A 27,468-nucleotide genomic window follows, 5' to 3' on the forward strand; every position below is an offset into this window, starting at 1 on the left:
GCTTCTTTGACTTAACTGCTCCTTGCCTGTATTGCTTTTTTTTTTTTTTTTTTTTTTACTGTATTTCCTCTTAACTGTTTCCTGCCCCTTATCTTTTCAGAGTAACACTGACTATGGAATCTCTCTCCCCAGACACTTCCTTCACTCATGCAGGAAGTACCCATCTTCTAAATGACTCTCAGACTGACATTCTTAGACATTAATCCTGAGTCTCTCCTTACTATACTTTCTGGCTCTCCTGCAGGCTCCAAGTTTCTAAGAAGCTGATTCATCAATCTGATATTAGCATTGCTAAGCCAATTATTCTCAGCATCACCAATGACCACTTTTGACACTACTAGGTGCAATATCTCTAGAATATGGAAGTCAGTCAAGACTTACTGGAGTGGATGGATGAACGAATAAGCAAATGATGTCATGAATTAATTAGCTTTACTGCACAGTTAGCTGTTGCTTGGTTTAACTTGGGAGGTAGTGAAAAAGAACTCACAGACCTTCAGTGACTCTTTCAATAAAGGCACTCAGAGCGATTATGGCCAGCACACTCCAGCCTTTTTATATGCTGCTCTTTTTCTTAAATAATCACTTACTGGCCTTTGGCTGAGCATGCTGCTCCTTCAAGGGCATACTTTGGCTAGAGCAGAAACAAGCTCTTGCCAAAATGTTCCTGCTGGAGAAGAAGGCAGAGCAAAGGGGAAAGCTGTGGCTTTGGGGTTGCAATTTTAAAGTCAGTTTGTTTCCGTAAAGAAAGATTCTTAAACCTTTACTTCAGCATTCTATTTGCTCACTGGGAAAACACTTTTTTTCTTTGCAAAGTCTGTGAGAATTCACTCCAGTTCAACATGTTCAAGAACTAGATTCAAACAAAGATGAATCTATAACATTGTCACCACAGCTTGTTTTAAATGGTTTCAGTTTTATTTTATTTTTAAAACAAAGACAAAAGGAATTCCTACTTCATAGTATGATAATGCATATGAGATTACCCTGAGCTGAATTATGAAAATGTGATTTTTGTGACTTAAAATGAATCTATAATTGATGAGTTGAAAATAAATCCTTAAGTGTTATCTTTCTGAAATTCAGATTTTAGATGAAAAAAAAAAACTCAGTTGTTTTTTAATACTGTTCTCCATATATACCTCCATATAAGTATGTTCGGATAAATCCTACAAAAGTTCTTCATTTCTCAGGCTGCCTTCCTTTCTTTCTATTCTGGTAACTAGATCTTTGGTTTAAAATGAAGGTTTTTCTCATGAGGCACTTTGCGTATTTGGATGCTGGCAAGATTATAGGAATCTGTATTTAAAATGATTTCAATATGAACTAGAAACCAGCAACAGTGTCCTATTTGATACTGGAAAAATAACTGACTGCGGTGGGCATTTTGTAAAGCCTTTAGGCAGCAGCGGTTACAATTTAGAGTCTTTCTAAAGATTCCTTCTAAGGAATACATACCACGTTGCCAAGGCGATTTCCTTATGTAGAGCACTTTCTGTTTTTCAGTCCTGTGTTTAAAGCAATCAGACACCATTACTCAGGGAACATTTCTGTTCTGTTGATTAATAGTTTCAAGTAGCCTGAAAGTCTTTACCATAAACCACTATCCAAATGTCCTTCATTAACTGTAACAAGCAAGAGGTGTTGAACAGTCAGTCACCTCCCTGCCTGGAACAGAGAAGCAGATGCTGAAGACACTACCAGGAATACTAAGCAATGTAGAAAGGAAAATTCCCTTAAAGCAAGACTTGGAAGGAATGATTCCTGCGGGTGTGCAATCTATTCTCTCTTTTGGTTTTAAGATGCTCTAGTTCCAAGGCAGCAGTTGGGTTAAACAGTCCTTGGTGCCGTGTGATTCATAAGTCAAGCAGGAGGAAGGCCTCTTTCATTCCCAACCAAGCCAAGGAAGAAATTCCACACAAGCACATTGCCTCTGAAGCTTTATAAGCTCCTTGGTTTCAGAGAAAATTGACAAGCTGTCCCCAGAAGCCTCTCAGACTAAATGTGTGCTTTGAAAATAAGAACCACATTTTCTCTGTCAGCGTTTGTGAGCCAAGACATCTAGCAAAGCTTCATGATAGTGCAATGTGCAATGGAGACAGCTCAGCTCTGTGTTTACCGGTGTCAAGAATGGTGCTATCAATGGGTCCCATTTGGAGGATCTTTATGAAGCTTAGTTTAAGATAATGCACAATATGAAGATTTATATAAATATATAATGCATTCTCTATTGTAACCTAAAATGTAACTTGGCAAAAATATCATTAAATATAGTGTCAGAGGGCCTATTGATGTCTTTACCCGTGCCATGATTCTATTTATTTACTTGGCTGAACACAAGTTGCAACTAGTAACTAATATTTAAATATTTTTGAAAGAAATTTCTCAAAAATCTATTCTCCTCCTTACAGCTTTGCTACCAGGCAGTAGCTTTTAGCTAACATTCCCTTGCTGAAGCCTACTTGATTCTGTTCAGTAAGAGCATTCCTAACTTAATGCTTGTTTAGCATTACACTGAGACTTTAGAGATGGTAATCATATTATTGTGAGTATGTACTTATGCTGCTTAAAGCCCACTTTTCATTTTAATTGTGTATAGAACTTGCAAATCATACTGGCAATTTAGGTATGAACAGTGACTTCAGCCACCTTCAATTATTACACACAAGATTCCCTAATACTGTAAATCCCTAGCACTATTTCTAGAAACCAGTGTTTTACTTATGTGATATTAATAGTAATATGCTTTTAATTTCAAATTCCTCTTTTTTTGCTTGTGGATAAGAAATCAATTCATTGTTGAGTATTAACATTGTATCTTGCAGTTTTATAACCATCACTGACTGCTGGAAAGATTTTGGTTATTGTTTGTTTTATTTTGGATTATCCTAGTATATATTGTATTTCTTCTCCCTAATCTGTATACATCTAAATATTCTCTCTTATTATAATCTAGGGATTACATTATAATGTTAAAAAGAAGAACTGAGATGAGACATCTTTCAGTTATTCCTGGCCTCTGTGTGTGTGTGTGTGTGTGTGTGTGTGTGTGTGTGTGTGTGTGTGTGTGTGTTTGTATAGAGACATGTACATGTATGTACATGCATGTGTGCATACGTGTACATGCATGTGGAGGGTAAAGTTTCAATGCAGCTGTTGTTCATAAGGGGCCACGCATCTTGATTTTTGAGATAGTGTCTTTCTTTCACCTTGTCAGGGGCCTACTATTCCACCAAACTGATGGGGTAATGAGCCCTAAGAAGAGACCTGTCTGTGCTTCCCCAGTGCTAGCATTAGGTCATGTATCAGCACGCTTGAGTTTGGTGTGAGTGTTGTTGTTGTTGTTGTTGTTGTTGTTGTTGTTATTATTATTATTATTATTATTATTAAAGTGTGGTTTTGCCTGTTTTGTACAGGTGCACATTGTGTTCTCATTATTTCCACCTCCCATCTTCTACTCACCACTCCTGGCAAGGGCCCATCTTCCCTACAAATCTCCTGCCAAATTACATATCTTTGTATTCCTTTTGTCACTGATTCATTTTAGCCAGGCCCATCTGTTTGTACCCATAGGTTTGACACTATCCACTGGAGCCTGGTGTGCTCACAACTCAGTATAGTGACTCCTTTTTTTTGGAACTTATTAGTAGACAATAGTTCAGCAAGGAGAAGCTGAGCCTTTTGAGTCCCTCTCCTAGCCATTGACTGACAGGGATGATTTTGTGCAGGTCCAATTGCAGACCACCACAGTTGCTGTGAGTTCAGGATTTCCATGAATGGGCATTCCATGAGAGGCAAGTCATAGCCTCTCTTCCTATCTTTCTGTTTGTTTGTTGTTTATGTTGTGATAAATGCCACAACCAAGGGACACTGGGGAAAGAAATTGGTTTATTTCATCTGATACTTCCAGGTCATAATCACTGAGAGAAGTCAGAGCAGGAAGTTGAGATAGGAGTTTGAAGCAGAAACCAAGGAGGAATGCAGCTTACTGCTCATGGTCAGCTAACTTCTTTAATGCAACCCAGGCTTAACTGCTTGGGGGGGGGGGGGCTCCACCCACAGCAGGCTGGATGCTCAAACATGAATTATCAAGCAAGGCCTTGTCACACAGACATGAACATAGGCCAATCTGATCTAAGTAAATTTAAGTATCCTAAGCTTGTGTTGAAAACAGGGACTAACAAGACCACTTCTGGCTTTTAACTGTCTTTCTCCTTTTCTTTTCTGTGGTTTCTCCTGAGCTTTAGAGGAGATGGAATGAATATCTAGTATGAATGTCTTGTTTAGGGCTGAACATTTAACCGTTAATTCACTGCAAAGAGAGGCTTCTGATTAAGTTATCAAAGAGTATTTATTGATAGGTATAAACAAACATACTTGGAAGACAATGCAACCCTATGTGATGTTAGTTAAACACTGCAAAAGGTTGCCCTTACCTCTGCCCAGAGTCTGACTTCTCTTGCCCTGTATTGTTGACTGAGTTTATAGTACTGGGCACTGATTCTCTCCTCTGAAGCAAGCCTCAGATCTAATCAGAAAGTGGTGGCTACACCCATAATAGCAGGGCATTATTGCAAGAGAACTGCCTTAGCCCTATAGCAAAGGCTCTTATAATTCATTTCTTCAATGACCCACTTGCAGTTCAAATGTGTATTGGTCATGTTACATGGATTTGTGCACTCTCTATAGTTCTCTTGCTTTTTTGTCTAGGTATATCTAATGTATAATAAGAGATTATTTTGGTATTTTACATTTGTTAAGACTTTGTTTACATCATAGATGGTTCCATGGTCCATTAAGAAGAAAATACACTTAATATCTGTTTGATACTATGTTATGTATGTGTGTGTTAAGACCATTTGCTTTATAGTGTAATTTGACGCTGAAGTTTCTTTGATAACAGTTTGGCTGAGTTAAGTATTGAGGTCACTCACTACTATTGTATCACAGCTTATAAAACCTTTATACCCATTGGGGTCTGTTTTATAAAGCTGGATGCCCCTATATTTGGTAAACATGTATTTAAAATTGGTGTGTCTTCTTAGTAAATTGCCCTTGTATTGTAATGGTCTTTAGTTATTGTGACTAGCTTTTCTTTAAAGTCCAGTATATCACGTATCGATTAGCTATATAGCTCTTTATATTTACAGTTCTACTTCTTGTAGGCAATAAGAAGTCAAGCCTCCTTTAATTCACTCTGTCTCTTTTTGAAAGTACTGACACGTTTAACTTTTAAAGAGATATTCAAATCATTGAATTAACAGAAACCACATTTTTTCTACTTATCTAATTTTCTTCCTCTTTCCTATTTGAGTCTGTCATATATTTCCTGTCTTTTTTACTTACTGACCATATTATATTAATCTATTTTGTCTTTTTTTATTAGTATAGAAACATCATTTCTTTAAGATTTCCTGTGGCTGCCATGGTTTATTCTCCACATTTATAATCAATTCAACTTTCCACTCACTCTTTACCACTTTTCAAGTTCTAGGAGTGGCTTACAAGAACAAGTTCTTTCCAACCCCTCTCCTAGTCTCATGGATGTTCCTCTTACCACTTTCTCATAGACCAGGCACAATCACTTTATTGTTACTACTATTGCTAACAATGCATTTGTTAAGAATAAAATGGTTTATACTTGCTCTTTCATTTGGTACTGCCCTTTGTTTCATTTGGTACTACCCTAAGTAGACTCAATTTATGGGATTTTTTTCTCCTTAAAAACCAAACAAAACTCATCTTAATGTGGGTGTTTCTTACAATAAACTCCTGCTGGCAATTATAATTTCTGCATTTATTTTTCTGAGAACTCTTCCATTCCTCCTCCACTTCCTAATAATGACATCATAATTTCCTAGATTAGTGATTTTCTTTTTTACCACTTGAGTTTATCATTTTTCTCTCTCACAACCGACATGGTTTCGGGGAAATCAGGTATAATTTTCTTGTTTGGTTCCTGGATATTAATGTGCTTTTAACTTCTTTTCAGACTTTCTTTTCCAAACTTGGCAGGGCATAATTCTGTAATCCTTGTACAGGGGAGGTTGGATGGCTGTCAGAGTTCAAAGCCAGCTTGGATCACATACTAAGTTCCAAGACAACCTGGGATATAGAGCAAGAACCTATGTCCAAGGGAAAAACAAAGAAAGTTTTTTTCCTTATGTCTTCTTTTCTATATTTTTGTATTTTAAATGGTCTGGATGCTGGCTGTTATGGTTTTCTAACTATTGTATGTTTCACCTTTCTCCTGCTTGGAGTTCTCTCCATTTTTTTGGAGCTAAGGTTTGATTTAGGAGACATTGTCAACCTCTGTGTCTTCAAACGTTGCTTCTATAGCTTTTTCTTCTTCCTCCAGAGTGATTATGCTTATTGTATTCCTTTTACTGTTGCTGTTGCTATCATTTCTCCATTGCCCTCCAATTTTTGCATAATTCTGACTTGTTCTCTCCTCTATCTAAGCCCAGATTGAAAGTGCCTTTGATCATTTGTTCATTTGTATTCCTGGGCTCAATGCATGCAATCAGCCTCGTTGCCAGTAGTGTATAGCTGCAGATATCTGACAATGTTTTCCATTTTCTTCAGTTGCTCATAAATCAGCTTTGCTCACAGGTTATATTTCAAGTCATTGAGCCAATGAGACTACCGTCTTCCACCAGTGGAATCAGCTGAGTATCGATGGATGTTTTCAAATGCAAAGTTTACTTTCTGCTGTAGATTGTTTTCTGACAAGTGCCCTTGTGTCTTCTCTGTATACGTGCAAGGTCTCACCCTGAGTAGGGCACTTGTGTTGGTGAGTACCGTCTCCCGTGTGGTAGAGCAATTTTTTACATGCTTCCTGCTTTAGTGGAATAGAGATATGTAAACACTTGTAAGAACTGCATGTCTCCCTAATTCCCCAGATTCCCCTGTTAAAGTTATATTCAGTCTTGACAGTCTGTTGACTCCATCAACCACTATTATTACCTTAGGCCACTTCAATTTTCTCTTCCCTGATTGTTTGCCAGTGACTGGAATCACTATTGTTTCCAGCAGCTGAGCAGGAGTTTTTTTCTATGTTCTCCAAATGAAACCAGCCCCTTCTGGCAATATAGCTGAAACACTCACTGCATTTTCTATCCTGATAGACACATTGTGCTTTTTATCAGAAGGCAGGGATAGCTTCAGAGGGAGCTGTGCATAGGAGCACCCCAGGGTAGAACATGACAGATTTCTACTGTTGTTAAATAAAGCTCAGTGATTTCTCTGGAGTCATTTGTATTTGATCAGATGGTTGTATTTCGATGGTCAGTTTTCAGAGTATTGAAATGCTTATTTTTATGTGCTATCCAGTTTTGAAATCTCTTTTTGTAGAGGCTTTGCAAAGGTAATTACTCATCTATTAATTTGCAATAATGAAACATATAATAATAAAATTTATTATGTATCCAGTTATAATTCTGAGTATTTTATTAATTCATCTTACACCAATTCATGAACTCATTGTATCTTTTTTCTTTTGTTTTTACTTGATATTTTCATTATTTACATTTCTTTTTTATTAGATATTTTCTTCATTTACATTTCAAGTGCTATCCCCAAAGTCCCCTATACCCTCTCCCTGTCCTGCTCCCCTATCCACCCACTCCCACTGACATTTCCTGGCATTTCCCTGTACTGGGGGCATATGATCTTCGAAAGACCAAGGGCCTCTCATTGTATCTTTATAACTCTGTGAGATTATCATTTACACATGCAGAAAAGTCACAGGAATATCCTGTGTGTGTGTGTATGTGTGTGTGTGTGTGTGTGTGTGTGTGTGTGTGTGTGTGTGTAAATGTATATAGATGAGTGTGTGTAAGAACACTAGGAATAAAAAGATAAGGTTTGATAAGCAGAAGAAAAATCATGGAAGACTTTCTGAAGGAATAAATAAAATTTGTATATGCAAACAACAACATTTTGAATAAAAGATCATTAAGAAATAAATAACAATATTATTAAAACATTATTTCCTTTATCACTGCCCTACTGCTTGCCTTTTGATCTTGGTTATTTCTATAGAAGATTTATGTCTGGTTAACTTAGTATCTATTTACCCACACTTAAGACATGTATACAATGTATTCCCTATAAAGTAACTGATAATTCTTCATGATAGACTAAGAATGGGATGGTATACACCAGTGACCTATGGTTCAGCACACATCTTTAGAAGCTCACACTCTCACCTTCCAATGTAGCAAAGTCAACAAATACTTAAAAGCTCACAATGAGAACTTGGCTGACAACTGTCTAGAGATAAAGACATTAACTATATCCATTATACAGGCTAGACTACTTCCCTTACATACCCACTGTCACAACCATGGCTTCAATATTTCTGGCTCCTCCCCTATTCTTCAATTCAATTGGAGAAGAATTGATATAGATGTAAAAAGATAGGGCTTTTCATTTTTTTTCTTTTGAAGTATTACATTATGTATACTTTGGGCACTGTTCATTTTTATTTTATCCAAGTTAACTGAATCTAGCAGTACAAGATAAGAAAAAAAAATCACGTCCTCTGTAAAAATTTTGAATACAATCCAGCAAGGTAGTTTCTTGAAAGTTTTCTGAAATTAATACCAATAAATCACACTCACTCTGACTTCCCTTACCTGCTGCCAGACACAAACATCCCACAGCCGTTTCTATTTAAAAAGGTATCAGATTCTGCTCCACATTTTGTCTCTGTATCTCCTCCTCTGTATCAAGGGTATTTTGAAAGAAAGGCCATCCTGAGACTGTCCCACCTGGGGATCCCATATAGAGTTACCAAACCCAAACACTATGATGGATGCCAACAAGTGCTTGCTGACAGGAGCCTGATATAGCTGTCTTTTGAGAGGATCTGCCAGTGCCTGATAAATACAGAAGTGGATGCTCACAGCCATCCATTGGACAGAGCACAGGGTCCTCAAAGGAGGAGCTAGAAAAAGTGCCCAAAGAGCTGAAGGGGTTTGCAACCCCATAGGAGGAACAATATGAACCAACCAGTACCCCCAGAGCTCCCAGGAACTAAACCACCAACCAAAGAGTACACAAGGAGAGACCCATGGCTTCAGCTACAGATATATGTGGCAGAGGTTGGCCTAGTCAGTCATCAATGTTAGGAGAGGCCCTTGGTCCTGTGAAAGCTTGATGACCTAGTGTGGGGGACTGCCAGGACAGTAGGTGGGGTTAGTGAGTAGGGGAAGGAAGGATGGGATTGGGGGTGTTTCAGAGGGGAAACAAGGAAAGGGGATAGCATTTGAAATGCAAATAAAATATTGACAGAGAGAGAGAGAGAGAGAGAGAGAGAGAGAGAGAGAGAGAGAGAGAGAGAGAGAGAGAAAGAGAGAGAGAGAGAGATCAGATAATAGCCAACCTAGGAAGAACATGAGAATAACTATTGCTATATGCCAAGAGCTAGAGATTTGTGCTGTTGTATCATCTAGGATTTAGGTAAACCAGTGAGATAGGAGATAGATTTATATCTAGAGAATGGGAGAATCAAGTTGTGCACCAAAGTAACCTGAATTCTGAATCCAGCTCTTAACCACCACACTGTTTTATTATATTCTCAGATGGAACCACATGGAGTTTCTATTCTGTATTTAAATGATAGCTACTTACCAGGAATTTCTTAGGATTTAGTCCAAGATTATCTCTCTTCAAATGATACAATGTACAATGTCATGGAAACAGCTTAATAGTCAAAGTTGAAACCATCCTAGACTCATATTGAGGCATTTGTGTTCATCAGCTGAACAGTTTTCAACAAGTTGTTTCTTCTCTTTTAGCTTCTCCCTCACCTTTAATATTGAGGTGACAATGATATCTGCTGATGAAAGGCTACCATGAGAAGGGAATGCAATAGTACATTGAAAGTTATGTATAAATGAGTAGCGTTCTCATTAGCACTGTGTAAAATAGGTTGCAAAGACACAAATCATGATCTTGCAGTTTCTGTATTTTGCCATACTGGAGGACATAAAGACATTAATAATCTGTGTTTGTCATTATCCTAAGGTACATCAAGAAGAGGAAATAAATCCGTGATATACTTTCTCCCTCCAGAGTTTCTGAACCAAAATTATTGCAATACTGCAGCAAGCACTCCTGAGCTTTTGTTTTTTGTTTCTTTAAAACAACACAGACTAGATGACCTATCAGGCAGATAAAGCCTCGTGGCTCTTTTGCAACAATAGATGGGCTTTTAAGCTAGAAAGGGGACTTTCAATGAACTAGTAAAAACGAGAAGAGCGGTCACTCAGTGCATATTAGTGAACTGATGGGTTGATGTTGCAAACTGCTAAAAGGGTGACCCATATTTAGGTGAAAAGGGAGGTAGCTTATTGCTCTCAAGATTTGACAAGAAATTGCTGCAGAGAAATCAAGGTGGTTTGCGTTTTTGGAAACCGATAATGGTCAGCAAAACTTTAGATATGAAGATTTTGAGATCAGAGCAAACAGAAATCACATATCATAAGATACACTTGATTTATATGTTTACTATTTATAACGTGGCTACTGTGGAGGAGAAAGTATTACCAGTACTTCAGAAAAGGCAAGGATTTAACATGTGGTGCTTCTTTAACCACCAGTGACTATGAAGCAAGGAAGTGGACTGTGTTGAAGATTCCAAGTATAGTCAGTGGTCCCATGCTAGGTGTGGCGAGGAGGAACACAGGAGGGACAGCTGGTGCTTTGTTAACAGACATAGGGCATCTTTACCCTTTCCTTCCTCACTGGACATACTGATTGGTGAATCTTGTTAATAGAGACTACATGTTGAACATGTATTTCCCACGATGAAAAATATGAGAATAATGAACAAGGTAGTTCCAATATATGTTGCTTATAGCTATGTAACTTGGGAGGAAAATGTTCTAGAATTTTAGCTTCTTAAACAAGAAAATTAGCATTCATACCTGATGCTCTGTGGATTACTATGATAATTAGATTAACTTAAGAAAGTGCCTGGCACATAGGGCAGACATTACAGAACACAACAGAAATTTTAGTGGTAGTAGTTTTGGCAATGTTAGTAGTTATTGGCAGTGGTAGCAGCAGATGTGGCAATGGTGTGGGGGTTGAAGAAGTCGCTTTATGGCAGTAGTAGGGCCTGCAGCAGAAATAGAAAAAATATTATTTGTTGTGCTGGTATTGCCGTGATTACAATGGTAAATCATTATTGTTATTACTACTTTTCTTATAATTTTATAGAGTATAATGATGTCTATTCAGGATATTTCTATTGAGAATATTTTGTAGAACAGATATTCTTTGGCTAATATGGTAGGAATTAATACCTTCAATACAATTCAAATCCATGAAGAGAAAAGCTCATTTTGTTATCTATGGTATTAGTAAGACTTCATCTAATACATGGGGAATTCTAGGCTCAAAATCACTTTTCTAAAAAGTTTAATAACACCCATTGAGTAAAAATATTTAGTGTGAGCTCACGACATTAGTGAGAATACCCAAAGAAGATACATATCATAAGTCCAGCACATATTGTGTGAGTTCCTTTGTGAATGTGTTACCTCACTCAGGATGATGCCCTCCAGGTCCATCCATTTGGCTAGGAATTTCATAAATTCATTCTTTTTAATAGCTGAGTAGTACTCCATTGTGTAGATGTACCACATTTTCTGTATTCATTCCTCTGTTGAGGGGCATCTGGGTTCTTTCCAGCTTCTGGCTATTATAAATAAGGCTGCTATGAACATAGTGGAGCATGTGTCCTTCTTACCAGTTGGGGCATCGTCTGGATATATGCCCAGGAGAGGTATTGCTGGATCCTCCGGTAGTACTATGTCCAATTTTCTGAGGAACCGCCAGACTGATTTCCAGAGTGGTTGTACAAGCCTGCAATCCCACCAACAATGGAGAAGTGTTCCTCTTTCTCCACATCCACGCCAGCATCTGCTGTCACCTGAATTTTTGATCTTGGCCATTCTGACTGGTGTGAGGTGAAATCTCAGGGTTGTTTTGATTTGCATTTCCCTGATGATTAAGGATGTTGAACATTTTTACAGGTGCTTCTCTGCCATTCGGTATTCCTCAGGTGAGAATTCTTTGTTCAGTTCTGAGCCCCATTTGTTAATGGGGTTATTTGATTTTCTGAAGTCCACCTTCTTGAGTTTTTTATATATGTTGGATATTAGTCCCCTATCTGATTTAGGATAGGTAAAGATCCTTTCCCAATCTGTTGGTGGTCTTTTTGTCTTATTGACGGTGTCTTTTGCCTTGCAGAAACTTTGGAGTTTCATTAGGTCCCATTTGTCAATTCTCGATCTTACAGCATAAGCCATTGCTGTTCTGTTCAGGAATTTTTCCCCTGTGCCCATATCTTCAAGGCTTTCCCCTACTTTCTCCTCTATGAGTTTCAGTGTCTCTGGTTATATGTACTCACTGATAAGTGGATATTAGCCCAAAACCTAGAATACCCAAGATATAAGATACAATTTGCTAAACACATGAAACTCAAGAAAAATGAAGACTGAAGTGTGGACACTATGCCCCTCCTTAGAAGTGGGAACAAAACACCCATGGAAGGAGTTACAGAGACAAAGTTTGGAGCTGAGATGAAAGGATGGACCATGTAGAGACTGCCATATCCAGGGATCCACCCCATAATCAGCATCCAAACGCTGACACCATTGCATACACTAACAAGATTTTATCGAAAGGACCCAGATGTAGCTGTCTCTTGTGAGACTATGCCGGGGCCTAGCAAACACAGAAGTGGATGCTCACAATCAGCTAATGGATGGATCACAGGGCTCCCAATGGAGGAGCTAGAGAAAGTACCCAAGGAGCTAAAGGGATCTGCAACCCTATAGGTGGAACAACATTATGAACTAACCAGTACCCCGGAGCTCTTGACTCTAGCTGCATATGTATCAAAAGATGGCCTAGTCGGCCATCACTGGAAAGAGAGGCCCACTGGACACGCAAACTTTATTTGCCCCAGTACAGGGGAACGCCAGGGCCAAAAAGGGGAAGTGGGTGGGTAGGGAAGTGGGGGTGGGTGGGTATGGGGGACTTTTGGTATAGCATTGGAAATGTAAATGAGCTAAATACCTAATAAAAAATGGAAAAAAAAATAAGTCCAGCACAATTGCTTAGCTAGAAAATATTAAACAGAGGGAAAAGAGTATACATCTAGAAAGGTACGTCATGGCACTTTTAAATTTTACAACCGTTTATAGATGTTCCAAGATGTTCTTTGGGGATAAGGAAAAAAATATTTGAACTGACTTGAGCAGTAAAATTACAGTATGAAAATATCAGAACAAATGATTTTAAAAAATGAAATAGGAAAATGTATTTCAAGAGATTGTATCAGTGCCTATAAGAAAATGGTAACTTGTATGTAAAATAGGATATTAATTATTGGAGTGAAATGTGAAGGATTAGTGGAAAATATGTGTGGAAGAGCTGTTCTAGTCCTTTAGGCCTAGCTTTTATATCCCTATGTCTTAGTCAGGGTTTCTATTTTCACACAAACATCATGACCAAGAAGCAAGTTGGGGAGGAAAGGATCTATTCAGCTTCCACCTTCAAACTGCTGTTCATCACTGAAGGAAGTCGGGACTGGAACTCTAGTAAGACAGGAAGCAGGAGTTGATGCAGAGGCCATGGAGGGATGTTACTTACTGGCTTGCTTCCCCTGGCTTGCTCAGCCTGCTCTCTTATAGAACCCAAGACTACCAGCCCAGGGATGGTCCCACCCACAAGGCCCCTTCCCCCTTGATCACTAATTGAGAAAATGCCTTACAGCTGGATCTCTGGAGGCGCTTCCCCAACTGAAGCTCCTTTCTCTGTGATAACTCCAGTTTGTGTCAAGTTGACATAAAACCAGCCAGTACACCCTATGAAACACAACCCAGATTGCAAGAGATTAATAAAAATAATGGAAATAAGAAAAGACAAAGAGCAGAGGGCTAATCAAGAGGAGCAGGGTCAAGGATGAGCAAGGCACATTTTATGCATGAGTGGAAATGTCGGTTGATCTGTGTTACTTTGTAAAATTAATATGTGTTAATAATTTCAAATGAATTTATTAATGTACAAACAAAGAAGAGTGGTGACTTTATAGATGATGCTCATGCACTGTCAAATGTTATATCATCTTACACTTGAATAAAAGGAAACTACTCACTTGCTCTTGGTTTACATCGAATTTAAAATGTCTCTTGGGATTTAGCAATCAAACTTTATGTCATTTTGCTTTATATTAGCTGTTTTTGTTGGTGATGGTGGTGATTTGGTTTAGTTTGCCTGTGGTTTTGTTTCTTCATTTGTTTGATTAGTTCTTAGCTCTTTTGGATAACTTGATTGACTAAGCAATTTATACAAGTAGATAGTAAGGAGAGGAAGGGATTTGATGGAAGGAGAACCCTGTACTCCTTGACTAGTACTGATAAATTGTGTTTGTTACAACACTTAGTGTTCTCAAAGAGTATATTCAAGCTCATGAAATATTTAAACCCCAAAACTAAAACAGCCTGCACCAGGATGCAGGCAAGTGAATATATTAAAACCACCTGTTCCTTTCCTATTTGCACATCGTACAAAGCTAGCAGGAGAGAGGTAGGTAGAAGGAGAACCAGTCCTGAATCAGAGACAAATCCAATTACCGACACAGTGACTACATCGCCACTTCATTGGTGAAGCCTTTAATCAAGACAGTTTCAAATACGTAAAATGACTTCTTTTTATCACACACGTAAGAATCCTAAACTATTTTTCTTTACTTCACTTAATGAAAATACTAACAATGTTGTATCACACTTCTAGAGTAAGAAAAAAAACTACTTAATTAAAAATGTTATAGTTTTTAATTAAAAACATAAAGCATAGTAATTATTATGTTTATGATCATTTCTTTAAGTCCAAAGTTCTATTGTTATGGAGGCTTAAATAACAGAGGCTTAAAGGAAAAAAATTGTTCAGGAATGAGATAGTATAGAATAGTGATTTTTTTTTATTTGGTTGAAAGTGTAATTTAGCAGTTCATTGAGTTCAGAAATTTGTTTAACTAAGATTAGGATTTTTAACTTAAAGTCTAATAAAAGTTTGCTGATGGAATACGTTCATGTGAGAAATAGAAACATTGTTCCTAGCAAAGTTAGAATCTCAGCCAAGAATATTAATAACTGTGATTTGGGAGACAGGCTGTTTGGCTAGCATGGTTGTCTCCCAATCATTAAGATCTATGTTCCAACCCCAAAACCCACTTTTAAAAGCCAGGCATGAGCCGGCATGGTGGTGCACGCCTTTAATCCCAGCACTCGGGAGGCAGAGGCAGGTGGATCTCTGAGTTCAAGGCCAGCCTGGTCTACAAAGTGAGTTCCAGCCAGGGCTATACAGAGAAACCCTGTCTCGAAAAACCAAAAAAAAAAAAAAAAAAAAAGAAAAAAAAAAGCCAGGCATGGTGGCAAAAAGCAGAGGCACACAGACCCTAGGGCCTGCTTGACCACTCAGTCTAGGCTTTCTGGTGCATTCCAAGCTGGTGAGGGATTGTGTTTAAGAAAAAACTGATAATGCCTAAGTTCCACAAGGATAGTAGAATCAAAATAGGATTTAAAGATAGTGAAAGGGAGCATTAGTGTTCTTTGTAATTTCTTTTCTGTAGAGGTAGAACAAATAGAGTCTATCTATCTATTTATCAATCAACTTTTATCTATCAGTCTGTCTGTCTGTCTGTCTGTTTATTTTATCTTCTAACAGTAAAAGAAGCTACCCTTTACTTCTGTCAGAAACCTGAGCTCTCTGGTGCTGACCTGGGGAAGCTAGTGAGATACTTGGTTAAAGTACAGGGGACAGCACCACTTTGTCACCTAGATTTCTCTTTCCTGGGGAATCCTGTAGAGTGTGGTGAATGGACATAGCTGATGATATTCATAGGTTGTAAAGTTGCCATCTGGAAATATCATAGGTTTCCAGGTTAAGGTCTTTAAGATAGTGAACGAAAGGAAAATGTTAATACTGAATGTTAAGGTCAGTAGATAGGGGATGGAAAAAGGTCAGAGCTGGTGGAAAAAAAAAATCAGAAATAATCAATGTGCATAAGAAAACAAAAGCATTTTTACCCAATCAGGGTTACCTACCATGATAGCTCCAGAATCAATACAAGTTCCCTGACTATTAGGCCAGTGTTCTGCCCAGCACGGGATGTGGCTAATATGCCCGTGTACTCATTCGCCACTGCTCACTGCCATGAATCCTTTCCTGAGTCTTCTGGTTAGACTCACATGTTACTTCATCTCAATCCATGTTTTATAGGAACAGACAACAGTTATTGATGGTTACCCACATAAGAATGAAGAAGATGTAAAAATGACCCAGGTGTAAAATTAACTCTAAACTACTTTGAAGATTACTATGAATAAGTTTGAACAAATGATGCTACAAAGGGAGAATCTACTGGGAACAGCGTTCAGAATGTGAGCACTGATAGATGAGTGATGAAATAGCCAGGACTACACACTGGAATAGTCAGTACTAAAAGGAAAATGTAAGGATGAATAGACAGAGATTGGGGAAGATTTGGATGAGTTAATGTTCTGGGTAAAGGAGTAGATGTCATCTGTTCTCTTTCTGTCTCTGTCTCTGTCTCTGTCTCTGTCTCTCTCTCTCTCTCTCTGTGTCTGTGTGTGTGTCTGTGTGTGTGTGTCTGTGTGTGTGTGTGTCTGTGTCTGTGTGTCTGTGTGTGTGTGTGTTGGTAATCTTAACTCAAGTCCCAATGCAAGCACTTTACCTACTGAACCATCCTCCCACTAACTAAGCATTATGTAGACAAAGAAACAGGTCGTCAAAAATCAACCACCATGGATTTTAGTTCATTCTATTTAGTGAAGGAACTGAATCTGTATGTGTTGCAAATACTAGATATTCCATAACCTTGTACATGGTACATAGTGGGATGGTGGCCATTACTTGAATCTGTATTTCATATACTGTATGTCACACTTTTAAAATTTTTTATTGTTTTATTTTATTTATTTACATTTCAAATGTTATCCCCATTCCCAGTTCCTCCCTATCCCACCCACTCTCCCCACTGTTTCTAAGAGGGTGCTCCCTACCTACCCACTCCCACCTCACTGTTAGGAGGACTTAAAATGCCTGTGTGTTAGTTCTCATTAAAGGATTTATTTCATGAGACTATGTGTACATCTTAAAGTCTATTTCCTCAGTATCTGTCACTATACATGCTTCTTTATAAATATCAAATAATTGTTCTTTGGGCAGAATCGTGTTTGGTCTTAAGAGGACTGTGCTTTGATGTTCTGTTTTCAGCACTTGTTAAAATGTGTGGCATTGGGAGATGTACGAATCTGTTCTTCTTGAGGTTCAGTATGTTCTTAGCTTTAGGGAAATTTAAAAGGTGGTAAATTTTTTTAAAAAATCAAGGAAATCATTAAGATTCCAATTTTAAAAGATTAAAGCAAGAAACACTTCACCTGTGCTATTCATGAAAAAAAAAGTATCTTTTCAGGAGATAAAAATAAATCTTGAAATCAAATTCTGTTAGCATCCAGGCAGGTGGTTACTATAGCAGTGGAGGGGGAAAAAAAGACAGTAAAATAGACTAAAGATTTCCAGAGGCAGAGAAATATATATATTAAGTATTCCAAGTTTATAAAATGATAACTTTAAGTACCAAGTTGGAATGACAGTGGACTGTGGGTCTTGCTCTTTCTTTCTTTAAGTGCCATATGAGGCCAGGAGGGCTTCCTGCCCAGAAAAGTGCTGGATGATGTGTGGCATCAAATTGGTTTTCTGGCTACCAGGGAAACCAGAAGAATATTTTTTAAATTATTTTATTAGATAATTTCTTCATTTACATTTTAAATGCTATCTGAAAAGTCGCCTATACCTTCCCCCAACCCTGCTCCCCAACCCACCCACTCCCACTTCTTGGCCCTGGCATTCCCCTGTACTGGGCATATAAAGTTTGCAAGACCTAGGGGCCTCTCTTCCCAATGATGGCCGACTAGGCCTTCTTCTGGTACATATGCAGCTAGAGACACAAGCTCTGGGGGTACTGGTTAGTTCATATTGTTGTTCCACCTATAGGGTTGCAGACCCCTTCAGCTCCTTGGGTACTTTCTCTAGCTCCTCCATTGGGGGCCCTGTGTTCTATCCTATTAGATATCTGTGAGCATCCACTTCTGTATTTGACAAGCACTGTCATAGCCTCACAGTGACAGCTATATCAGGGTCCTTTCAGCAAAATCTTGCTGACATATGTAATAGTGTCTGCATTTGGTGGGTGATTATGGGATGGACCCCCAGGTGGGCAAGTCTCTGGATGTTCCATCCTTTCATCTTAGCTCCAAACTTTGTCTCTGTAATTCCTTCCATGGGTTTTTTATTCCCTATTCTAGGGAGGAATGAAGTATCCACGCGTTGGTCTTCCTTCTTCTTGATTTTCTTGTGTTTTGCAAATTGTATCTTGGGTATTCTAAGTTTCTGGGCTATCCACATATCAGTGAGTGCATATCAAGTGACTTCTTTTGTGATTGGGTTACCTCACTCAGGATGATATCCTCCAGATACATCCATTTGCCTAAGAATTTCATAAATTCATTGTTTTTAATAGCTGAGTAGTACTCCATTGTGTAAATGTACCACATTTTCTGTATACATTCCTCTGTTGAGGGACATCTGGGTTTTTTTTTTCAGCTTCTGGCTATTATAAATAGGGCTGCTATGAACATAATGGAGCATGTGTCCTTGTTACCAGTTGGAACATCTTCTGGGTATATGCCCAGGAGGGGAATTGCTGGATCTTTCAGTAGTACTATGTTCAATTTTTTGAGGAACTGCCAGACTGATTTCCAGAGTGGTTGTACAAGCTTGCAATTCCACCAGCAATGGTAGAATGTTTCTCTTTCTCCACATCCTCGCCAGCATCTGCTGTCACCTGAATTCTTGATCCTAGTCATTCTGACTGGTGTGAGGTGGAATCTCAGGGTTGTTTTGGTTTGCATTTCCCTGATGACTAAGGATGTTGAACATTTTTTAGGTGCTTCTGAGCCCTTCGGTATTTCTCAGTTGAGAATTCTTTGTTTAGCTCTGTACCCCATTTTTAAATGGGGTTATTTGAATTTCTGGAGTTCAGCTTCTTGAGTTCTTTGTATATATTGGATATTAGTCCCCTATCAGATTTAGGATTGGTAAAGATTCTTTCCCAAACTGTTGGTGGCCTTTTTGTCTTATTGACAGTATCTTTTGCCCTACAGAAGCTTTGCAATTTTATGAGGTCCCATTTATCGATTCTTGATCTTACAGCACAGGCCATTTCTGTTCTGTTTAGGAATTTTTCCCCTGTGCCCATGTCTTCGAGGCTTTTCCCCACGTTCTCCTCTATAAGTTTCAGTGTTTCTGGTTTATGTATTACCATGTGGAGTTTAAAGAAGAATATTTTTAATCTTTGAAAATTCCATCCATATATACACTAAAACATGATCATATCTATTTCCTATTTTACCCTTTAACTCTTCACATAGCCCTGTAATACATTTTTCCCCTAACTTATAATTTATGTTCTCTCCTCTCTCTTTGTCTTGCTCTGCCTCTGTCTGTCTGTCTGTCTGTCTGTCTGTCACACTCACACACACACTCTCTCTCTCTCTCTCCACACATACACACACTCAGCCCATTTAGTGTTGCCTATGTGTACATAGATGAAGGGCCTCTGGAAGCGCTGGAGAATGGGAAACCTACCAATGGTTATACCCAAAGAACTATTTTCTATTCCCACCAACTATCAATGGTGAGAAGCTTCTCAGTAAAGGGAGGTGTTGTGGGTTACCATGCTGTGTCACGGTGCAGCATCTCCCAGAGTGCTTCCTCATCCTCAGGTTCTTGTACTCTTTCTGTTACCTCTCCTGCAATGTTTCCTAAGCCTTTGGTAAAGGCTTGCTGATGATCATGTCCCCTTAGGGCTGTGTTGCCATAGTTTTTTATTCTTAGCAGGTAGACTCTGCATTGATTTCTAAAAACTAAAAATAGATAAATATACTTAATACATAAGTAAATACTTAGAAAACAATTTGACAATATGAACATTTAGCAAAACAGTAACAGCTTCTAACAGAACTGTGACCTTTCAGCCATGGGGCTTTGACTAGATTATGAGTACCAAACAAGAAATTCCCTCTTGTGGAACAGGCCTTAAATCCAATCAGAAAGCTGTTTGTTACCCCATAACCAACATATGAACCAGTAGGCATACACTACCTTGCTGGTAGGTAGTGCAGCATAATGTGTCCCACCTGGATAATTCTACCGATATTTTTTTTTTCCACCAGCAACCTGCATAGCACATCTCAGTGCTACAAAAGAAAGGAGGACGTTTCCCAATTGCTTTGAGAGTGATTTCCTTATGTCCTAGAGTGAAACTATGTTGTATTTTCACCTATAGGATCATGTTATATAGCTATGGCGGACAATAAGCAAGGGCAATGGATATAGCCATCTGTGCTGAAATCATATTTTTCAAAACTGGGAAATTCTGTATATCTTCTTGATTTTACAAAATGCCAATCCCTTGGTTTTCTACTTTTCACCATAGAAAGAGACTACAAAGTGATGAGCAGGGCCAGGGCTGGAGTATCATGGACTCCTATCATGCAACTTTCTGTCTTCAGTACTATCAGAAACACTGCATTACTAAGATGCTTAAAGATCAAAGGAAATGTGACTGGTCAAGAGAAAATGGATTTGTTAGAAATCTTTTCAGAAAGAGACCATCCTGAATAGAAAGCTCATATCAGAAGAATTAGGGAGATGTGCTTGCAAATAAGGTGCTTGCTGTAGGAATGTGAGGACATGAGTTCAAATCCCTCAAACATGCATAAAATTCACACAGGTCTATAACTGTGTTTCTATGCTGAGAAGGAAGGGCAAGTCTGGAGTATCTCCTAGAAGCTTATGGGCCTGCTAGCCTGCCCTATTCAACAAAGATCTCTTTCAAACAACATAGAAGGTGAGGACCAATACCTGAGTTTGTCCGCTGACTTCCAAACACATGCTGTGACTTACATGCTCTTGAACATTCATACACATGCATCATAAAAATATGCACACACACACACGCACACACACACACACACACGCACACACACACACACAATTAAAAAAGCCGCATGCTGAGGATCTGGTGTGGATTAGATTGAGATTTTGAGGAGAAGATCGTACAACAGTGGATGTTTGTTGTATGTCCATTGAAAGGAGCAAATGAGAGCCATACTCAACATAGTTTTGATTTCCGTAAAAGGATGCTCAAAATTATGGGTGAGGTGACTTTCTACAGACACTCCTTGATTCATCACCACACAGTAAATTACCATCCTTTAAATATATGTGAAATATTCTCCCAGTCCAATTAATTGAAAGGGCTCTAAACATTCACAAAAATCAATCAAGACTTAGGAACTTCTCATTAAAATACAGATATTCTTAGGTCTTACGTTTTCTTCTTTTTACCAAATCTCTGCCAACAGAGTTTGTATCTTACTTTTTTTCCCCCTTAGAGCTCATCAAGAGAACACAGCCGTCACTCTTCTTCTAATGAGGAAATAAGTGTTAGAGCCTCTAACGTAACTTATTCCTGAATTCCTACACTAGCTTTATGATTCCATATTTTAAATTGTTTACAAGTTAAGGTTGAAATGTTGGTTTACCTAGCAAACACAGAAGCAGATGCTCACAGTCACCTATTGGATGGATCACAGGACCCCCAGTGGAGGAGCTAGAGAAAGTACCCAAGGAGCTGAAGGGGTCTGCAACTCTATAAGTGGAACAACAATATGAACTAACCAGTACCCCCAGAACTCGTGTCTCTAGCTGCATATGTATCAGAAGATGGCCTAGTCGGCCATCATTGGAAAGAGAGGCCCATCGGTCTTGCAAACTTTATATGCCCCAGTACAGGGGAACACCAGGGCCAAGAAGTGGGAGTGGGGGGGGGGGGTAGGGGAGTGGTGGGGGGAGGGTATGGGTGGAGTTTTGGGATAGCATTGGAAATGTAAATGAAGAAAATATCTAATAAAAATGAAAAAAAGTATTCACTGCTCTTTAATTTTGATAATTCTGATGCAGACATGAAATTGTCTTTTTAGACCAAGATTACATCCTGGCTGTCACTGTTTATCCTTAAGAGAAGAGCCTGGATATTGTTAAATTAGACAAATGGCATTACATTCTTTAATTGAAAACTAAAGATCCTTAGACTACAAAGAAGTCAGCTGACTCTGCCTATATCACTTGTTCATGAAACTTACTAGTAATCTTCAGAATAATAATTGATGTGAATTTGGAATGAATCTTGGATTTAATATTCAGCATGCATAACCTTAGAACTGCGAAGCTAAATTATATATGCTATTATGTATTCTCTATTATGCAAACCAGTAAAATATTTTTGTCTTCTAACTACTCCGTGAAAGAATGCTGTTCACTGGGAATCTTTGGCTATTTACTCTCAGAGGCTATTTTCCTCTCGCTGAAGCTTACTCCCCCTCCCCTGTTTGCAGCACTTTAATAATGTGAAGGGTTTCCCTCCAGAAAACCAGTGAAGCAAACAAAAGCTTCATGGAGCCCTACTGAGCGAATGAAAACACATCACATTAATTCAGTCTCCTCCTGGTGCCCTCCTTCTATCAACTATGGACAGTTAAAAAATAATCAAAACTTCAAACAGGAGAATACATATACATGGAGATTTGAGAGTTTTTCTTTTCCTTTTCTTTTACATGTGCTCAACCAAACCGTTCTGAAAGCTGCTGGAGCTTTCTGACATCACTGAGCCCTTTTCTGTGAGTCACTGAATTGCTGAAGCCCAGAAAATCTAATTTAGTTTAGGTCTGTTTGATAATGTAATAACACAGTAAAATGTGATTCACCAATTAGCTCATGTAATTGAATAATCAAAAACATGCTCTGAGTAAGTCATTGAGGCATAGTCCATCACCCTTGTGGTTCTATATATTTTTTTCTGATTACAATTGCAGGTACATCTTCCATCAATGATGATTCTCATGAAAAAGAATTGACAAATATCTGTGGTTGTAGATCAGTAGCGTACTTAGCTTCATTACTCATTGTTTTCTCTTTGCTGTTTCATCAGCTCCCTCTTGACCAAGTTCTACATTGAGGAAAGGGACTGGCTATCCAGTCCCTGCCTCCATAGAGCACTTAGTCTCATGTACTATATTTAAATTGTGTAAGGATGGAACCAAACTGACATTAGCATCTTAAAGAAATCTCAATTCCATAGCTGGATGATTCCTACAGTCTAATGGTACTGCTGAGATATACTTTAGGGAGGAATAAAAGCAATAGACAACTTGAGAGGTTTTCCTCTGAAATTTTAATTGGGTAAGAAAAAATCTGTAGTAGATAAAAATAGGAACTGAACATTCGGCAGATCATTTTACAGCATTTCCTCATAATTCTCTATGCACATCTGTTGAAACGTAGGTGCCTGGCTATATTCAAAATGTATTCCTCTTTGTACATTTAAATCCACTAAAGGGTTGGTTAGGTTGTTGGAACGATTTCTAATAAGGAATTTCAAAATGTATCCTACTTTATTTATTTATTCCTTCTGAAGTCTTTGAACATGTTTTCATGGTCCATGGCTTCCCAACAAGCAAAGTGAAGGGTAGTTGGGATATGTTATTTGGACTTGAGTCACTGAAGACATGCGATTTCTTAGCTGACTTGGTTTATTGAATGTAGTTTTGCTCCTCAAGAGAAAGGAGAAAAATGAGGATCAGAAGGAAAAAGAAGTGGGCAGAAGAGGAATAGAATAAAGGAGGAGGAGATGGGGAGAGGAGAGTAGTTTTGCACTGTCTTAATTTTTTTAGAGCAATATATCTTTTTTAAATTTTATTTATTTTTATTAGATATTTTCTTCATTTACATTTCAAATGCTATTCCCAAAGCCCCTATACCCTCCCCCCACCATGCTCCCCAACCCACCCACTCCAGCTTCTTGGCCCTGGCATTCCCCCTGTACTGGGGCATATAATCTTCGAAAGACCAAGGGCCTCTTCTCCCAATGATGGCCGACTAGGCCATCCTCTGCTACATATGCAGCTAGAGACACAGCTCTGTGGGGGGGGGGGGGCTACTGGTTAGTTCATATTGTTGTTCCTCCTATAGGGGTTGCAGACCCCTTTAGCTCCTTGGGTATTTTCTCTAGCTCCTTCATTAGGGGCCCTGTGTTCCATCCAATAGATGACTGTAAGCATCCACTTCTGTATTTTGCACTGTCTTTTCAAAGGTCATACTTTAGCTTTTATTGATAAGATTTAAACTGATGTTAGCAAGCAATTTTCTTTGTAGTTATATGATTACCCCTATATGATTTGTTGTTCATAAACTCACAATGCATATTTTCTATTGTCCCTCACATAAAAAGGAAACAAGTAGTAACATTCTTTTTTTTTATTTCATTTACATTTTATTTAAAGAAAAACAAAGTTAGTAACAAATATGAAACATATCCAAATTTAATATACTAGCAACAAAAATAAAACCCTTAACATGATTAGGTTAAAATGTGTAACTATACAATTTGTGAACTTGACACTTTCAACATTAATTATATGGAATATTAATTAACTGCGTCCATATTTTCTATTTTATTAGTTGTCTGTATTTTATTTTGCATCTGATTATATTTAGTGAAATAATTAAATTATCTATTCTTTTTACCTAAATTAGCTTTATTACTATGAAAATATTTTACATTAGCTTGCATTCTTAGTATTTTAAATTTAACTGCTATTCTTTGTATATTTAAAATGCATTATTGCATACAACTTATTAAATTTCATTATGTAATTCATATTTTAAAGTTTTACAATAAAGTATCTAAAACCTTATATCTATCTTTCCTCATAATGTTTTTCTGTTTATTGCTCTGCATTATTCTTGTGGTTGATGCTTAGTAAACCAAGTAATATATACTTAACTTTAGATATCTTTAATCAAGTAATTCATTTAAAATGCCAAATGCTTGTATTTTGGGATCATGAATAGTTTTTATAATTTTGCTAAAAGTTATTTTTATAACACTAAAAAAACCATTATGATTTACTTTCAAAGTATAGATTGGATTCCATCCCTATAGCACCTGTGAAAACATTTCCTTTTATTTCTTTTAATATAAGCAAACATTTCTGTTAATGTAAAACATCAATTGAAACGTTTTTATATGATTTGAGCCACCATAAACAATAAGATAACTTTTTCATTTTTATTTTGCTCATTCACATTTAACAATAACCTCTAAACAAATTATCTTGGTATGTTTCCACTAAGAGGACTGTTCTTAAGAGGACTTGTGATGGTAGTTATGTTTAATTCCATTTCGATTAGTGAGAACATTTTTCTTGAGATACAGAGACAAAGTTTGGAGCTGAGATGAAAGGATGGACCATGTAGAGACTGCCATATCCAGGGATCCACCCCATAATCAGCAACCAAATGCTGACACCATTGCATACACTAGCAAGATTTTATCGAAAGGACCCAGATGTAGCTGTCTCTTGTGAGACTATGCCAGGGCCTAGCAAACACAGAAGTGGATGCTCACAGTCAGCTATTGGATGGATCACAGGGCTCCCAATGGAGGAGCTAGAGAAAGTACCCAAGGAGCTAAAGGGATCTGCAACCCTATACGTGGAACAATATTATGAACTAACCAGTACCCCGGAGCTCTTGACTCTAGCTGCATATGTATCAGAAGATGGCCTAGTCGGCCATCACTGGAAAGAGAGGCCCATTGGACACGCAAACTTTATATGCCCCAGTACAGGGGAACGCCAGGGCCAAAAAGGGGGAGTGGGTGGGTAGGGGAGTGGCGGTGGGTGGGTATGGGGGACTTTTGGTATAGCATTGGAAATGTAAATGAGCTAAATACCTAATAAAAATGGGAAAAAAAGTAGTAACATTCTTAAGGGATGGAATGATCGTTAATTATTTTTGTAGCACTTCATTTTATTTGGGGAAAAATATAATCAAAAGTACATCATAAAGTAGATCTTACTTTTGGTATAGCATTGGAAATGTAAATGAGCTAAATACCTAATAAAAAATGGAAAAAAAAATAAAGTAGATCTTCTGGAAGGACGGGTGCATGTCCCCACCCCTGTAGTTCCCCATCACTTTTAAGTGTCGAATATCATATTCAAAATGCATTAGTAATTCTCACCCTCTTTTCTCCCTATTACTTAGGTCAATGGAACAGAAATTGAATATGAATTTGAAGAAATTACATTGGAGAGGGTAAGAAAAATTTAAAATCCTTAACTTTGTATTCTACCTTCTAGGTGTAATTTGTTGTCTTGTGAAAATGCAAAATTGAATTTCTTAACCCAAGACGCTGTGCCAGATTTACAGGGAGAGTATTAGTGGAATTCTTGCAGTAGAGAGCATGGGGATAAAAGATTGCATAACCAAAATGTTCAACTTGTAAATTATGTGGCCAGGACTCTGGGAGATGAATGGGGAAGGCAGAAATGGCCCCGGAGCTTCTGCAGCTCTATTCTGAATGCTTTTCTATTAATGATGATTTGGCAGTAGATTTTAATGACGTACTACAGGATGTTCTCCACCGTGTAATACTGATGTAATCTGACAGACAGCTACCACACATCTTCTATTTCAATAATGAGAGGAGTAATAAACTTCAAACCCATCCACAAAGGCAGATGCACAGCCTCCCTGCAGAGCTCTGAAAACTATGTGGGAAGGACCTTGAAAATGACTTCTGACAAATAAAGGGAACTCTGCCACACAGCCCTAATGTATTTGCATAGTTTACAAAACACAAAAGAAATGTCAAAGACCATCTAGGAAAAGACAATGTCAGAAAGCATTATCAGGATACTTATATCTGTCTAATGGTGAGGGTAAAAGTGCTTACTTACCCCCATTAGGAAATGAAGGAGCATGAATAGTTAGGGACCTAATTGGCAAATATTTCAAAGGAGTTGTAATTTCCAGTGACAATGACCAGTCCCCAAAATTAGTTAATTTGGAAATAGGGATCAAAAAACTTGGTTTTAAAAAAAGCACAGCTTTAGCACAATTACATTCATAAGAGTAGACATATCTCACAACTGCTCATATTTACACTATTTAAAACAGTGAAGGATTAAAATTATGTTTACTGCTTTATTATATAACCACATAATATTAATCATATTAAATTTAAATACTATTTCTAACAGTGAAGGCTTAAAATATGTTTACTATGTTATTATATACTCATATAATATTAATCATATCAAATTTAAATACAAGTAATTGTTAAGTTATATTTCAATATCATTTTAGAATACTTTATAATTCCAAGAATACAAAGCATATCTCAATTGCATTAAACAATTTTAAAATCATTTAATGTAGTTTTAAAACACAATC

At 37.8% G+C, this 27,468-nt stretch overlaps 1 protein-coding gene across 22 annotated transcripts in view; it reads left to right on the plus strand.

Annotated features, from left to right (window-relative positions):
• The window catches only part of Dlg2 (discs large MAGUK scaffold protein 2), a 1,973,059-nt gene that overhangs the window by 1,308,014 nt on the left and 637,577 nt on the right, over positions 1-27,468 (plus strand). For all 22 annotated transcript variants that reach the window (XM_006507776.4, XM_006507769.4, XM_006507767.4 and 19 more), the window contains one exon: positions 26,278-26,328. In XM_006507776.4, coding sequence (XP_006507839.1) covers positions 26,278-26,328 — 51 coding nt within the window. The remainder of the gene's footprint in view (positions 1-26,277; positions 26,329-27,468) is intronic.

The sequence above is a fragment of the Mus musculus genome, chromosome 7 (genome assembly GCF_000001635.26).
Source record: "Mus musculus strain C57BL/6J chromosome 7, GRCm38.p6 C57BL/6J".
Taxonomy (NCBI): Eukaryota; Metazoa; Chordata; class Mammalia; order Rodentia; family Muridae; genus Mus; species Mus musculus.